The sequence below is a fragment of the Artemia sp. Qi Xiang Cuo genome, chromosome 3 (assembly GCF_049724085.1).
Source record: "Artemia sp. Qi Xiang Cuo chromosome 3, ASM4972408v1, whole genome shotgun sequence".
Lineage (NCBI taxonomy): Eukaryota > Metazoa > Arthropoda > Branchiopoda > Anostraca > Artemiidae > Artemia > Artemia sp. Qi Xiang Cuo.
The window spans coordinates 72,331,363-72,345,472 of record NC_142796.1 but is presented as its reverse complement, the minus strand read 5'-3'; the positions used below and the strand labels follow the sequence as shown (position 1 = coordinate 72,345,472).

Below are 14,110 nucleotides of genomic sequence, written 5' to 3'. Positions count from 1 at the left end.
CATTTGAATTGGCATTTAGAGATTTTGTGTATTTTTTTACTTACAAGTGAGATCACACCACAGGAAATGGCCAATTTTTAGCATTCTAGCCTGTAGAACAGTAATTGTTTTGCAAAAAGAGCTGAAATGCTGTCAAGGAAAAATTCCACGAACTATTGGAAGGATATTTATTTAGTCTCCTAGTCTCAGAGGCAATGCTGACAAGTAGTACACCGTTCGTCGCTTAGAATAAATGAAGTCTATAAAAGTGAAATGTTATTATGGATCATTTATCCAATAGCACTGACGGCTAAAAAGTATGGCAAATTTTGCATTTTTTATTAAAGTTTGACCTATGGATTTTGTTATAAGAAAGGAGGATTACTTGAGCCCCATAAAGCATTTTTTTTTTCAAAAATAGATTATAATACTAAAAAATATACAAAATTATTTTCTAATACTTATTCTTGAATTCTTCTTCTTTTCTTTCTTTTATCCTGTTGTATTTGGTCCATACTGAAATATCCTCGATGTAACTCTTTTTCCCATAAGGTATCGTAGGCCCAAGCTTTCAAATTTCCATAAGAGGTATACTAGATGAATTTAATAGCTTTTTAAATGTTGAATAAATCTATATAATGTAGTGAATATTACCTTTTCTCTTATTCCCAGGTTTTAAAACTGACCATCCTGAACTGAGTCAACTCGAAGAATGCAATTCTTTATATTATGCAGAATCAGAAATTTCCAAAATTTCCAGGAAAGAGAAGCTAGTGGCATCATTTAATGCTGTCAATACTATTGCTTTTGGCTTAAGGAAAGCATGGGAAGATAGATGCCACAACATACCAGGATTGTGCAATGGTCTTCAGACAATGTCACGCCATGATTTTTACGATTTCTTTTTGAAGGGACTAGAGTTCTACAACGATGGACCAGGCTCTAGAAGTCCAGTGGGTGTCAGCGGAGGAAAAATGAGAACGAGTGCCGTTGGAGAGTTAAAAGGATCAAAATTTGTTTTTGTTGAATATAAAACACAAGGATTCAAAATAGTAGCTGAACAGGTGAGGTGCTATTTTTAAACTGGACTTTTGTTGTGAGATTTTAGCTTTATAATTGTAAACTGGGTTCTAGAACCCCTGTAAGGGTTAATGGAGTAAAACCGCGAATAAGCATTTTGGACACCTAAACGTTTTTTTTTCTTTTTTTTATAAGAAAAGAGCTTCATAAAAAAAAATTTATGAAATTTTTGCGGGGGGCTAAAAGAATACTTGTTAAGGAGGGTTAACAATTTTTTCAGATGTATTTTAAGACTCGTTTACGAGTCAGTAAAGCATAATTTATTTTAATTTGGACATAAAAGACTTTTTACTTGTATTTTCTGACCAATTTAGAGAAACATTTCAGGGAGTTGCGAGAGGAAGGGGGTTCCAATTTGGTAAATCCTGCCTATATAATAAGGGGATGCCGCTGATTGTATCTATAATTAATTTGATTACATCTATTTGGAGGGTTTTTAAGATACAGATAGGGAAATACCCCACCCAAAAAATAAAACGACTTACTCTCTATTTCTTGATTTGTACTTGAAGGATCTACCCAAGGTATCCACAACTACTTGTATTTTTCAAGGTAATGAGTTCAAGGAAAATAAAACACATGGGAAACATTTTCCACTTTACTAAGTCAACGCTTTCTGGTTCTTGTGGTCGTCAGTTAATTTGTTATTTGGTTTGCATGGCTCACCAACTGAAGTCATTTCAGCATTAATAAAGAACCTCCGCCATTGCAAACTCTCTTGAAAAAAATTTGCCATCTTCATGCAGTTCATTGTAAATAAGGAATGATTCTGCTCAATGGTAACCGGAACTCAAAAAATAGAATTTTTATTACAATTGGTGTATCAAAAGAATCGGTCGTTTATGCTGATTCTAAATATGAAAAGCTCACTAACTTTAATGTTACCCATCAAAAACTGCAAGCCTGAGAAAATTTTCTTCGCTTTTTAATCAGAGGTAAAACACCCACCAAAAGTCAACTAATTTAAATGAAAGTCACCCATTAGATTCAGCATGTCAGAACACCTTACTGTAAACGTTTCAAGCTCCCACATACAAAAATATGGAATTTTGTGTTTTTTTTGCCAGAAGAAAGATCATGGATGCCTGATAATTTGTTTTTTTTTGTTTGTTTGTTTTTTGTTTTTCTGAGGGATGGTCCTATTGAACTAATGGTCCTACAATATCGAGAGAGGACTCATTTGATCTGAATTCAAAAGTTCTAGTGCCCTATTTAAGTGGCAAAAAAGAATGAAGGACAGTATTCCCCTCCCACGCTCTTTTTACTCCGAAGGCACCGAACCGAATTTTTGAGAGAGCCATTTGATTCAGCCATTCGCTTCTGGCGACAAGAGGATCCCCCACATTCAATGGGGAAAGGGCTTAAGTTCCACAATCTGCGCATTGTTCACATACAGTATTTGCTATTCAAAAATATACAAACTGTTTTTATAAAGGCGGGCGGGTATTTTCTGCGGGTGGGGGATTTTCCACGGGGATATTTTTTATAGAGAGGAAAATTTCCGATGGATATTTTCCAGGGGACATATTACAAATGGGGGGGGGGATTTCTGGGCATGATTTACTGTGCATGATTTCTGGGCATGATTTACTGATTACTAATATGGTCAGAAATTAAATAGAATAAAGTTTTTTCAACTGAAAGTAAGGAGCAACATTAAAGCTTCTGACTAGCTTAAATTACTCTGTATATGAGGGGAAGTTCCCCTTCCTCAACCCTCGCTCTTTATGCTAAAATTTGACTTTTTGTCCCAATTCTTTAAGAAAAACTGCTCAAACACAAGGGCCGTTTAATTTGAACAAGATGTATTATATAGAACTTTAAGACTTTAGCGTAAATAGCGAGGGTTGAGGAAGGGGCAGCCCCTCGTAAATGGTTGCTTATTACTTTCAGTTGAAAAAACTTGTTTTTTTATTTAATTAGATAAAAAAACAAGTTATTTTTAAAACTGAAAGCAAGGAGCTACATTAAAACTTAAACCGAACAGAAATTATTCCGTATATGAAAGGGACTGTCCCCTCCTCAACGCCTCGCTCTTTCCGCTAAAGTTTTTTATTTTTTTAAAAGTAGAGTTGTGAAAAAGACTCAAACTTTAGCGTAAAGAGCGAGGCATTGAGAAGGGGACAGCCCCTTCCGTTGGCCGTAAAAGGGCCTGTTAAAAAACTTTTCCGGCACCACGAGAAACTTCCTGTGTCATTGATAGGGGATCTTAAATGCGTCGACAGTTCGAAAAGCTAACGAGAGGCTAGTTTAAAATATATAATCTCATACTAACTCTTAAGAAAAGCGCCGACTACTCAATGTACAATCAGCATAAACAATATTCATCTGGTGTAAGTAAGGTTTTCAACAAAAAGAGTTAGTACAGGAGTGAAATCCTAAAGCTGTCAAAATGTTCAAATGACCCTTTTTTTAGTTGATTTTTAGTATTTTCCTAGCAACTATGCTAGAATATTTTCAGGGACTACCCTTTCCTAGAATTAAAAAAGAAAGTGCTGCTCCATTCAATCGAGATAGCAAAATTCACATTTTCTAATGAAGTAAGTTTCATTTAAATTTGAATATTTCAATCTTCAGCACAGAACGGGGAAAGCGAAATCATTTTCTAAGATTGCTGGGGGAGTAGATGTCGGCTTTTAGTTCTCTGCCGTTATTCTGATCTCTTATTCAAGCTCTTAAAGCTATGGCAAGACCGCCCAATCAGTTCTAAATAGTTTGGCACCTCAAACTAAAAAAGTTTAAAACGGAAGAGACATGCTGATTGTTCAAGGCATCCAATCTTCCTAAGACCAGACAATTATTAGTCAGACAAATTCAGATTTTCTGGAGCGTTGAAAGCAGGTATTTGTTAGAGATTGTAAATTTAACTCCCATTTCCAATATGATACTTTTTTTGCGAATATCGTAAGCTTTTTCTGCTCTAGATGCACCAAAAACTGTTCGTGTTTCTCGATCCTGTTTTGGAGTAATTCGTGATTTTCACTTTGTCGGGTGCTGGTGGGCCAATTTCGTCCAATGAATGTATATTTTTTACTCACTATAAAGATATCTTAGGATATCTGTTTTTTGTTTTTTGTTTTTTTTTAGGATTTAGTGTTTTTTTAGGATTTGTATCTTCTTAACCGATTTAGGTCGAATTTACCATGCAAAATGTGTTACCAGGTAAAATGTGGCCAGGCAAAATTTTGACAATATGGCAACTAAAGAACTAGTCCACCTCTTCCTTAAATCTCTAGCCCTCTACTTGGATGTAGAGATAAATAAAAACTGCACAAAAACTATGCAAGGATACCCCCTTAAAAGATTCGAAAAAAAATGACAATTAAAACGCTGATGTTCTTAAATACTCAGACTTAAGTATATGGCTTTGAAGTAACTCTTTCAAAGATACCTAAGATTAACTCACCTAGTCTTTTTTGAAACTTGAACTAAAAGTCTTGCAGTATCTATCTATAGCTCCTTGCAGGTATAAGACGAAAATCTGTTTCGCTACAAGGGATGACAGGAAACAGGAATAAAAGGTGTATAAAGTGAAGGCTCTAGGGAGCTATCCCAAAAATTTTGCATATTCTAAGTCTCAAAGGACAGATCTTACTATCCCAAATCCCTGGTGTATGTCTCTGGTTCCTGTCCCTTTGTACTTTACTTTCGATTCTTCTTTGAACAAGTTACATTTTTGTTTTCGACCCAAATTTCGCTACAAGGCATGACAGGAAACAGGAATAAAAGGTGTATAAAGTGAAGGCTCTAGGGAGCTATCCCAAAAATTTTGCATATTCTAAGTCCCAGAGGACAGATCTTACTATCCCAAATCCCTGGTGTATGTCTCTGGTTGCTGTCCCTTTGTACTTTACTTTCGATTCTTCTTTGAACAAGTTACATTTTTGTTTTCGACCCAAATACAACAGCTAATTAAATAAAAAAGTCTGATTTAGGTTTCGAATATTTTTTCTAACTGCAAGTCAGTCATAAACGTTCTGAACTAGTCTCTAGCCAAGTTTTCTTATCTGACCACACATTTCTTATAGCTTTTCATTAAAGATGATTCAGGATTGAAGCGTCTCTCTCAAGATGTTTCGATTCCCCAATTCCCTTGCGATAAAGAAGGATGTCGTAGCTGCAAAAGAGGCCTAACATCAGTTGAGCTGCCAGTCCCTCATCCCATGAATTACTTTTCCTCGGATTTACAAGCAGATTTCACAGAAGTGATATCCGACACTGCTACAGTAACTTCAAGAGATATAGGTATACCTTTTATTTAGGTCCTTTATATAGCCCTAGTAAGAGGAGCATTGACAGTTTAGTCTTCCTCCCACCCCCTCTATGGACCAGAAAAATATGTTTCAATTAGTATTTATTTTCTCAGTTAAATAATCAACAAACTTTTTGTCTATTAGACTACATACGGCGTATATCAAATCTTGCATATAATTTATAAAATGTTGCTTTAATGATTTTGTTTTATATTTTTCATAATAATTTTTCAATCATCATCTAAATGTCTATTGTTTTTTGTCGAGGTACTAATTGTCGGGGTCGTCATCTGATATTACAAGAAGTGACAGTTATTTGTTTCATACACATATCATTCTGTTGTACCTCTTTTGACTCATACTCACTTAGGAATTATTTATGTTAGAAATCAAAGACTGTTGAGGGTGCACTACGATTGTCCTATGTCAAAACATATTAGATGTATATTTCACAGATCTTTAGTAACTATTATAATCTAGAATTTAAAACCCAAAAATTTTAAGTAGTCTACGTTTTAAAGCCAAAAATATTTTTTTTTTAGTTTTTTATGATTTTAACATTTCCTATATTGTTTTTATTATTTCCTAGTTTAAGTCAATTTCAAAAATGATACTGTGTGTTTAGGCAGATTAACTTTGGGAAAATTGTAATATGCTCTAAACTGCAAATTGAAAATATAATTTTGCCATATCGTGGGAATCGCTTCTCGATTTCACGGTAAAGACGATTAATAGCTGGAGGAACCGGAGCGTAACGGAATGATTCTTTGCACTTAACCTGAATTGTTTTAACACTCTTGATTATATATGGGTATACAAAATCTATCTATTATAACAGTATTAAAATTGAAAATGCAAAGTTTCATGATTAGTTAACATTCGGGTAACACTCTACTCAGAATCACAGATAAGTTAACACTCTACACAGAAGGTGGTCAGCCTGTGTACTCGACCCCTTAAATCTTTGAACTCTTGCGACTTTTTTTCGTTAACTCACAGTTTTATTGATTTATTGTTTTTTTTTCTGTTGAAACAACTTAGGGTTCATACCCTGAAATTAATTCCTGCCATGGCTGTTTTTAGTTTTTTTTTTCTTAGTTTCACTTTTGATTATTGAATTAAATTAAAAAAAAAAAGTTTTTTTAACTGAAAGTAAAGAGCGACATTAAAACTTAAAAAGAACATAAATTATTCCATATATGAAATGGGCGGTCCCATCTTAAATGCCTCACTCTTTGCACTAAAGTTTTTATTGTAAAAAAAAATAAAGTTGTGATACAGAGTCAAACTTTAGCGTAAAGAGCGAGGCGTTGAGGAGGGGACAGCCCCTTTCATATACGGAATAATTTGCTGTTCGTTTTAAGTTTTAATATCGCTCCTTACTTTCAGTTAAAAAAAGAGTTTTTTTTATTTAATTTCTGAACGTTCTTGAATTAATGCAGCTTTGATTTTGGCTCACCGTAAATGAATAATTAAAACCGAACTTGCCTACTAATTTCATCTTTTTTGACTAAATTAATTTCTTGAAATTTTGTTCTGACGTAACTTACGAATTAACTTACGCAACGACCTTCTATATTCGTATGTTTTTATTGCGTATATTAGGGAGCTCGCCCCCCCCCCTAGTCAATACCTCACTCTTTACGCTAAAGTTAGAATTTTGTTCGAATCACAAAGGCCAGTTAATTAGAATAGATAGCTCTTTTGAAAGTACTAAAAAAAAACTTTAGCGTAAAGAGCGAAGTATTGACTAAGGGGCGAACCCCCTCATATACGTAACAATTTCTGTTTGTTTTAAGTTTTAATGTTGCTCCTTACTTTCAGTTGAAAAAACTTGTTTTTTATTTAATTTCTGATGGTTTTTGTATAGTGATGGGAAATCTGGCACCCCCTTGATAGAAATGTCCCTTCCCCCAAGAAAACATCCTTCATGGAAAGATCGTCCCACATAGCCCCATCCTCTATGCCCCTCCCCCTCCCCCCACCAGAAGAAATCCCTCCTGAGATCGTCTGTATTCTTTCCATTAACCAATACTATATGTAAACAATGGGCAAAGTTCACAACTTGCAGCTCTTCCCCCGGGACCTGTGGGGTACTAAGTTATCCTCAAAGACATATTTATTAGATTTTCGACTATGTTGAACAAAATGGGTATCTCCAAATTTTGATTGGGTGACTTTGGGAGAAAAGTGAGCGTGGGAGGGGGCCAAGTTGCCCTCCGATTTTTTGCCACTTAAAAAGGGCACTAGAACTTTTAATTTCCGTTCGAATGAGCCCTCTCACAATATTCTAGGACTGCTGGATCGATACGGTCAACACTGGAAAAAAAAACAAACAAAAAACAAGTAAATACGCATCCGGGATCTTTCTACTGGCAAAAAATACAAAATTCCACATTTTTGCAGATAGGAGCTTGAAACTTCTTTAGTAGGGTTCTCTGATACGCTGAATGTGATGGAGTGATTTTCATTCCAGTTCTATGACTTTTAGGAGTTGTTTCCTCCTTTTTTCGAAAATAAGGCAATTTTTCTCATTTTCTCGTAACTATTGATGGGTAAGACTAAACTTGATGAAACTTATATATTTGAAATCAGTATCAAATCTGATTCGTTTGATGTATCTATTGGTATCCAAACTCCCTTTTTTAGAGTTTCGGTTAATATTGAGCCGGGTCGCTCCTTACTTACAGTTCGTTACCACGAACTGTTTGAAAAAGAGTAGAATTTTCCAAATGAAGCTTGTTATAATAAAAGGAAATCCAACCAGGTATATCAGCGAAAGTTTATTTTGGGGATAGGGTATCATTTCGGTGAGGAGAAAACTTAAAGGTGCAAGAAAGATGCGAAGGAAATCATAAGATTTTAAGTCTGAAGCCATATCCCTTCAAGCGTGCGGTCCTTAATCATAAGCTTTCACGTCTACGAATGATAGTGGCCCACAGATGTGCTGGCCAAAGGGAAGACATAGGTAAATAATCAGATGAATTAATAAACACATAATGATTTCTGAGTATTTTCTAGAAAAAGATTATCTTTTATTGCCAGCAAAATTACTCCTTCTTAGAGTCAATATATTCAATTTCGTCCCTGTAACATTATTAAATAAAAAAAAACAAGCTTTTTTTTAACTGAAAGTAAGGAATGTCGTTAAAACTTAAAACGAACAGAAATTATGGCGTATATGAATGGGGCTGTCCCCTCCTCAACGCCTCGCTCTTTATGCTAAAGTTTTTATCATTTAAAAAAATAGATTTGTGAGAAAGTCAAACTTTAGTGTAAAGAGCGAGGCGTTGAGGAGGGGACAGCCCCTTTCATATACGGAATAATTTCTGTTCGTTTTATGTTTTAACGAAGTGTTTTTTTGAAAAAAAACTTGTGTTTTTTTTAATTAATTTTTGAACGATTTTGAATTAATGCAGGTTTTGATTTTGGCTTGCCGTACATGAATAATAAAAAAAAATTCGCAAATTGATTTTACTTTTATTTGGTTAAATGGCTTTCTTGAAACCTGTTTAATTTTATTACGAACGTTTTTATTAGTAATAAATATACGTAACTTACGAATTAATTTACGTAACGAACTTCTATATTCATATTTTTTAATACGTATATTATGGGGTTCGCCCCCTACTCAATACCTTGCTATTTAAGCTAAAGTTCGAATTTTGTTCAAATTCTTTAAAAATGACCCCTTAATCACAAAGGCCGTTAATTAGAATAAATAGCTCCTGTGAAAGTACTAAAAATCTTTGGCTTTAAGAGTCAGGCATCCGTTAGGGGGTGAAATCTTTCACGTGCATAATATTTTCTACTCGTTTTAAGTTTCCATGTGACTTTTTACTCTCACTGGAAAAACTTGTTTTTTTTAATTTAATTTCTGACCTTTTTTAAATAATGCTGAAAAATATAGTATCCACTTTCTAGCAATGTCCCTTCCCCGATGAAAACTTCCTTCATGAAAAGATCTTCCCACATAACCTCCGACCCCCCTCCCCTTGCTACCAGAAAAAATCCTCCCTGAAAACGTGTGTATACTTCCCAATAACCAATACTATATGTTAACATTGGGTAAAGTTCATAACTTTCAGCCCTCCCCCCGAGGACTTCTTGGGATTAAGTCATCCTAAAAGACATATTTATCATATTTTCGATCATGCTGAACAAAATGACTGTCTCAAAATTTTGATTCGGTGACTCTGGGGGAAAAAGAGCGTTAGACGGGGCCTAGTTGCCCGTGGGAAAAAAAATAAATAAACACGCATCCGTGATCTTTCTTGTGGCAAAAAATGCAAAATTCCATATTTTTGTACATAGGAGCTTAAAACCTCTACAGTAGGGTTCTCTAATATGCTGAATATGATGGTGTGATTTTCATTAAGGTTGTATAACGTTTAGGGGGTATTTCCCTCTTTTTTTGAAAATCAGCCAAATTTACTCAGGCGCGTAAATTTTGACGGGTAGGACTAAACTTGATGAAACTTATGTATTTTAAATCAGCATTAAAATTTGATTCTTTTGATGTATCTATTGGTATCAAAATCCCGTTTTCTAGAGGTTCGGTTACCATTGAGCCGGTTCACTCCTTACTCACAGTTCGTTACCACGAACTGTTTGAAAAGCATTATCTGTATCTCGGCTTACAAACGGGTGCACAAGAAGGACCAAAAAGTCTCTCATATGCTCCTTTTGTTTGTTCTCTTTTCTTCTTTTGTTCTCATATGTTTCCGTTTCTTATGTTTCTTTTGTTTGTATTTGTCGTGTAATTTTGTCATATTTTCCGTTTAATTGACCTGTTTACAAAAGGTTATCCAGGATTTTTATTCGAGGGGAAGATATTTTTTTCGGGGGAGGGGGACTTTATTCTGTGTTCTGATCCAAAGCAGTTTTTCAAAGCTATTGTATTACCTCACCAAACAAAATGAAATGCTGTCCTCGGTTCGCTCTCTTTTATTCCTAATTTAAAGTCATGTTTTTTATGTTCTTATTTCATTTTTTACAGAGGAGAAAACATTAACCTTGATCATTCCTGCTCTTCTACCTGTACATAAATCTGGACCAACCCCTCTTCAATGTGGTACAGTTATTAATCAGGAAGCCATCTATGGAGTGGAAGCTCTTCTTTGGGCTTTAGATCAAATTAACAGACAAGAACATATCCTACCTGGAATTGAACTTGGAACGATTGTCTTAGATACTTGTAGTTCAATGTCGAAAACAGAAGGCATACTCTCTGGTCTTCTTGATAAGTAAGTGCACCACCCCCCCTTCATTGTATTTTTACTTTTCAGCTAATTCTGACAGAGAGACGAAAAAATAGAGAGCGAGAGAAAGATATAGTGAGGAATTATAAAACGGGATGTTGAAGAGAGAGATCATGCTAGTGAGGGAGAATACAGATGAAGATAAGCAAGAAAAAAGAAAGTTCATCGCAAGTATATACTTTCTAAACAAAAAGAAGGCAAAGCCGCAAAAATGATAAAGCTACTTAGGTATTTAAATTACTTAATAAGTTCTTAAAATTTCAAATAAACCTTCGGTCGAGCAAAAATGAAGCAGTTTCGTTTGTGCTAAGCGAACAAAAATCTATAATTTATTGTTCAAATTTTCTACTTTTCATAAATACTGATTCATTTGTCGATCCCAAAGAGCAAACTTGTCGTACCTGTCCGAAAGTTTGCTTTCTCTTATTAAATTAGCTGATAAGGTTAATAGTTCTCTGGACCACTCGGGATTTTATTCTTTACTCTTAATATGCATTCTTCTTTAATTCCCCTCTTTTAACCATATTTTATCAAGATTATCTTCTCGTTTAACCTTCTAATATTTAAATGTTATTTTAATAAAGCTAAAATGGGGAACATTAACATAACGAATTTGTTTTTCGTGACTTGATAACATTTATTTTTTCATAGCTCAAACAGTTTAAAACTTGGAACAAAGCTTCGAATGGGTTAAATTGAAACTGTTTCAATTGTGAGAAGAATAGCTGGTTTTAAGCAAACAAAAATCTAAAATTTATTGTCTAAATTTTCTTCTTCTCAAACATACTAATTCATTAGTGGTTCCCAAAGAGCACAGTTGTCGTGCCCGAAGGAAAGTTTGCTTTCTGTTATTAAATCAGCTTTTAGGGTCGATAGTTCTCTGGACCTCCGGGGATTTTATTCTTTACTTTTAATATACATTCTTCCTTTTCCCCTCTTTTAACCATAAGAGTTTTTTCAAGATTATCTTCTCGTTTACCTTCAGAGATCTAAAATGTCATTTTAATCAAGCTAAAATCGAAGAACTTTCACATAACGAATTTGTTTATCGTGACTTGATAACATTTGTTTTTTTTTTCAGGGCTCAAACCGTAGTTGCGGCTGATCATCTGCTTAGCAAGAGAATAAACAAACTGCTTAGCAGTTTGTTCATAAACAATATATTGATCGGTAAAGTCAGAATCATTATTTCGGTGTTTCATTGTTAAAAAAAACGATAAAAAAAAGGTCAGTGAGGGAAAAAACTGGGAGATAAAAAAAAACTGGGGAATACTTGCAATGAAGTACGGATTAAGATGTTTATAAGAAATTCGAATGATTTTTAAGAATAGAAGCTAAAAAATTCCTTATAACACTAAATATGTATAAGAAAATAGAATGGAATTATAATTGGGACTTAATCATAGGCAGCGCAATAGCGCTGCCTAAGTAAAGAACTATGTTAGCAAAATTTAATACTTTTTTTTTCTAAACCCCGGCACTTCGTATCAAAGGAGCTGTCGTAGATACTTCGAAAAGAGCTCATTCGATTGGAAATCGGAAGGGCTAGTGCCCTTTTTAATAGTCAAAAGTGATTGGAAGGCAACTAACACCCCTTCCATGCATCCCTTTCTAAACACATCCAATCAAAATTCTGAGATTGCCATTTTGTTCAAAGTAGTTGAAAGTTCTGGAAGTTATACCTTAGAGCAGGACAATCTCTCCACAGTCTTCAGTGCAAGGTTTATAAGTTGTGCCCTGGGGGCTTATAAGGTTTTCATTGAAATCTTTGCGGTAGAAACTCGAAAAAGGGCTCAATCGATTGGAAATTGAAATGGCTAGTGCCCTTTTTAATAGTTAAAAGTGATTAGAGGGCAACTAGCCCCCCTCTCACGCCCACCATTTATCCGAACACATCCAATCAAAATTGTGATATAGCCATTTTGTTCAACGCAGTTGAAAGTTCTGGAAATTACGTCTTTAAGGATGACGCCCCCCCCCCCCACACACACAGCCCTCAGGGCAAGGGTTGTAAGTTATGCCGTGGGGGCATATAAGGTTTTTATAGAAAGCATTGTCGTAGAAACTTCAAAAAGGGCTGATTCGATTGTAAATTAAAATGGCCAGTGCCCTTTTTAATTGTTGAATGTGATTGTAGTGCAACTGACATCCCTTCCACGCCCACCATTTATCCAAACACATCCAATCAAAATTTTGAGATAGCCATTTTGTTCAACATAGTTGAAAGTTCTGGAAATTATATCTTTGAGTAGGACACTCTCCCCACAGTCTTCAGGGCAAGGGTTTTAAGTTATAACCCTTATATGCTCTGGGGGCATATAAGGTTTTTATAGAAAGTGTTGTCTTAGAAAATTGAAAGGGCTAGTGCCCTGTCAAATAGTAGAAATTGATTGGAGGGTAACTAACCCCCCTTTCAAGTCCACCATTTCCCCAAACACATCCAATCAAAATTTTGAGATAGCCATTTTGTTGAACGTGGTTGAAAGTTCTGGAAATTAGGTCTTTGAGGATGAAAAATTCCCACAGTCCTCAGGGCTAAGGTTACAAGTTATATCCTGGGGGCATATAATGTTTTTTATAGAAAGCGTTGTCGTAAAAATTTCAAAAAGGGCTCATTCGATTGGAAATTGTAAGGGCTATTGCCCTTTTAATAGTCGAAAGTATTCGGAGGGAGAATCTCCCCCACGCCGATCATTTCCACAAACATTACCGATCGACATTTTGATATGGTCATTTTGTTCAACGTAGTTGAAAGATCTGGAAATTATGTCTATGAGGATGAGAATCCTCCTCCCATAGCCCTTGGGGCATATAAGGTTTTTGCAGAAAGTTTTGTCATAGAAGCTTCAAAAAGGGCTCATTTGATTGCAAATTGAGAAGAATAATGCCTTTTTAATTAGTAGAAAGTGATCAAAGGGTGAATCCCCCCCGCCCATAAGTTTCCCAAACACTTCCAATAAAAAGTTTGAGATATTCATTTTGTTCAGCGTATCAGAATGGTCTGGAAATTATGCCTTTGAGGATAACAAAACCCCGGCCCCCAGGGTAAGGGTTGTAAGTTATATCCTGGGGACATATAAGGTTTTATAGAAAGCGTGGTCACATAAACTTTGGAGGGGGCTCATTGCATTGATAATCAGACGCTCTAGTGCTCTTTTTAAGAGTCAAAGTGATCGGAGGGCAGCTACCCCCCCCCCCTCCCACACACACGTCGAATTGTCCCAAAATGCATCTAATAGCAATTTTGAAATAGCCATTCTATTCTAAATGGTCTAAAGATCAGTAGTGATCTATTTAAAGACGCAGCGGGGACAAGTCCTGGAGCATGAACATACAGTGCAGTTTCAACGGGACATGACTTACCATGGACAGGTATCTAGTACTACAGAAGGGACATGACTTACCAAACAGGTTTTAATGTCAACACCCATTTTCTGGACCAATCAGAGACATCGAATACGGAGGGTACTTAATATACAGTGCAGTTTCAATGGCAAATGACTTACCATGGCCATGCATCAATTACCGTGCCGGGGA

The 14,110-nt window shown here is 35.4% G+C and overlaps 1 protein-coding gene across 1 annotated transcript in view; it reads left to right on the top strand.

The window, feature by feature from the left end:
• LOC148954500 (uncharacterized) overlaps positions 1–14,110 on the top strand; it is a 243,521-nt gene that overhangs the window by 125,920 nt on the left and 103,491 nt on the right. The window contains exons 6-8 of the mRNA XM_089086552.1: positions 652–1,043; positions 5,088–5,304; positions 10,312–10,558. Of these exons, the coding sequence (XP_088942678.1) occupies positions 652–1,043; positions 5,088–5,304; positions 10,312–10,558 (856 nt within the window). The remainder of the gene's footprint in view (positions 1–651; positions 1,044–5,087; positions 5,305–10,311; positions 10,559–14,110) is intronic.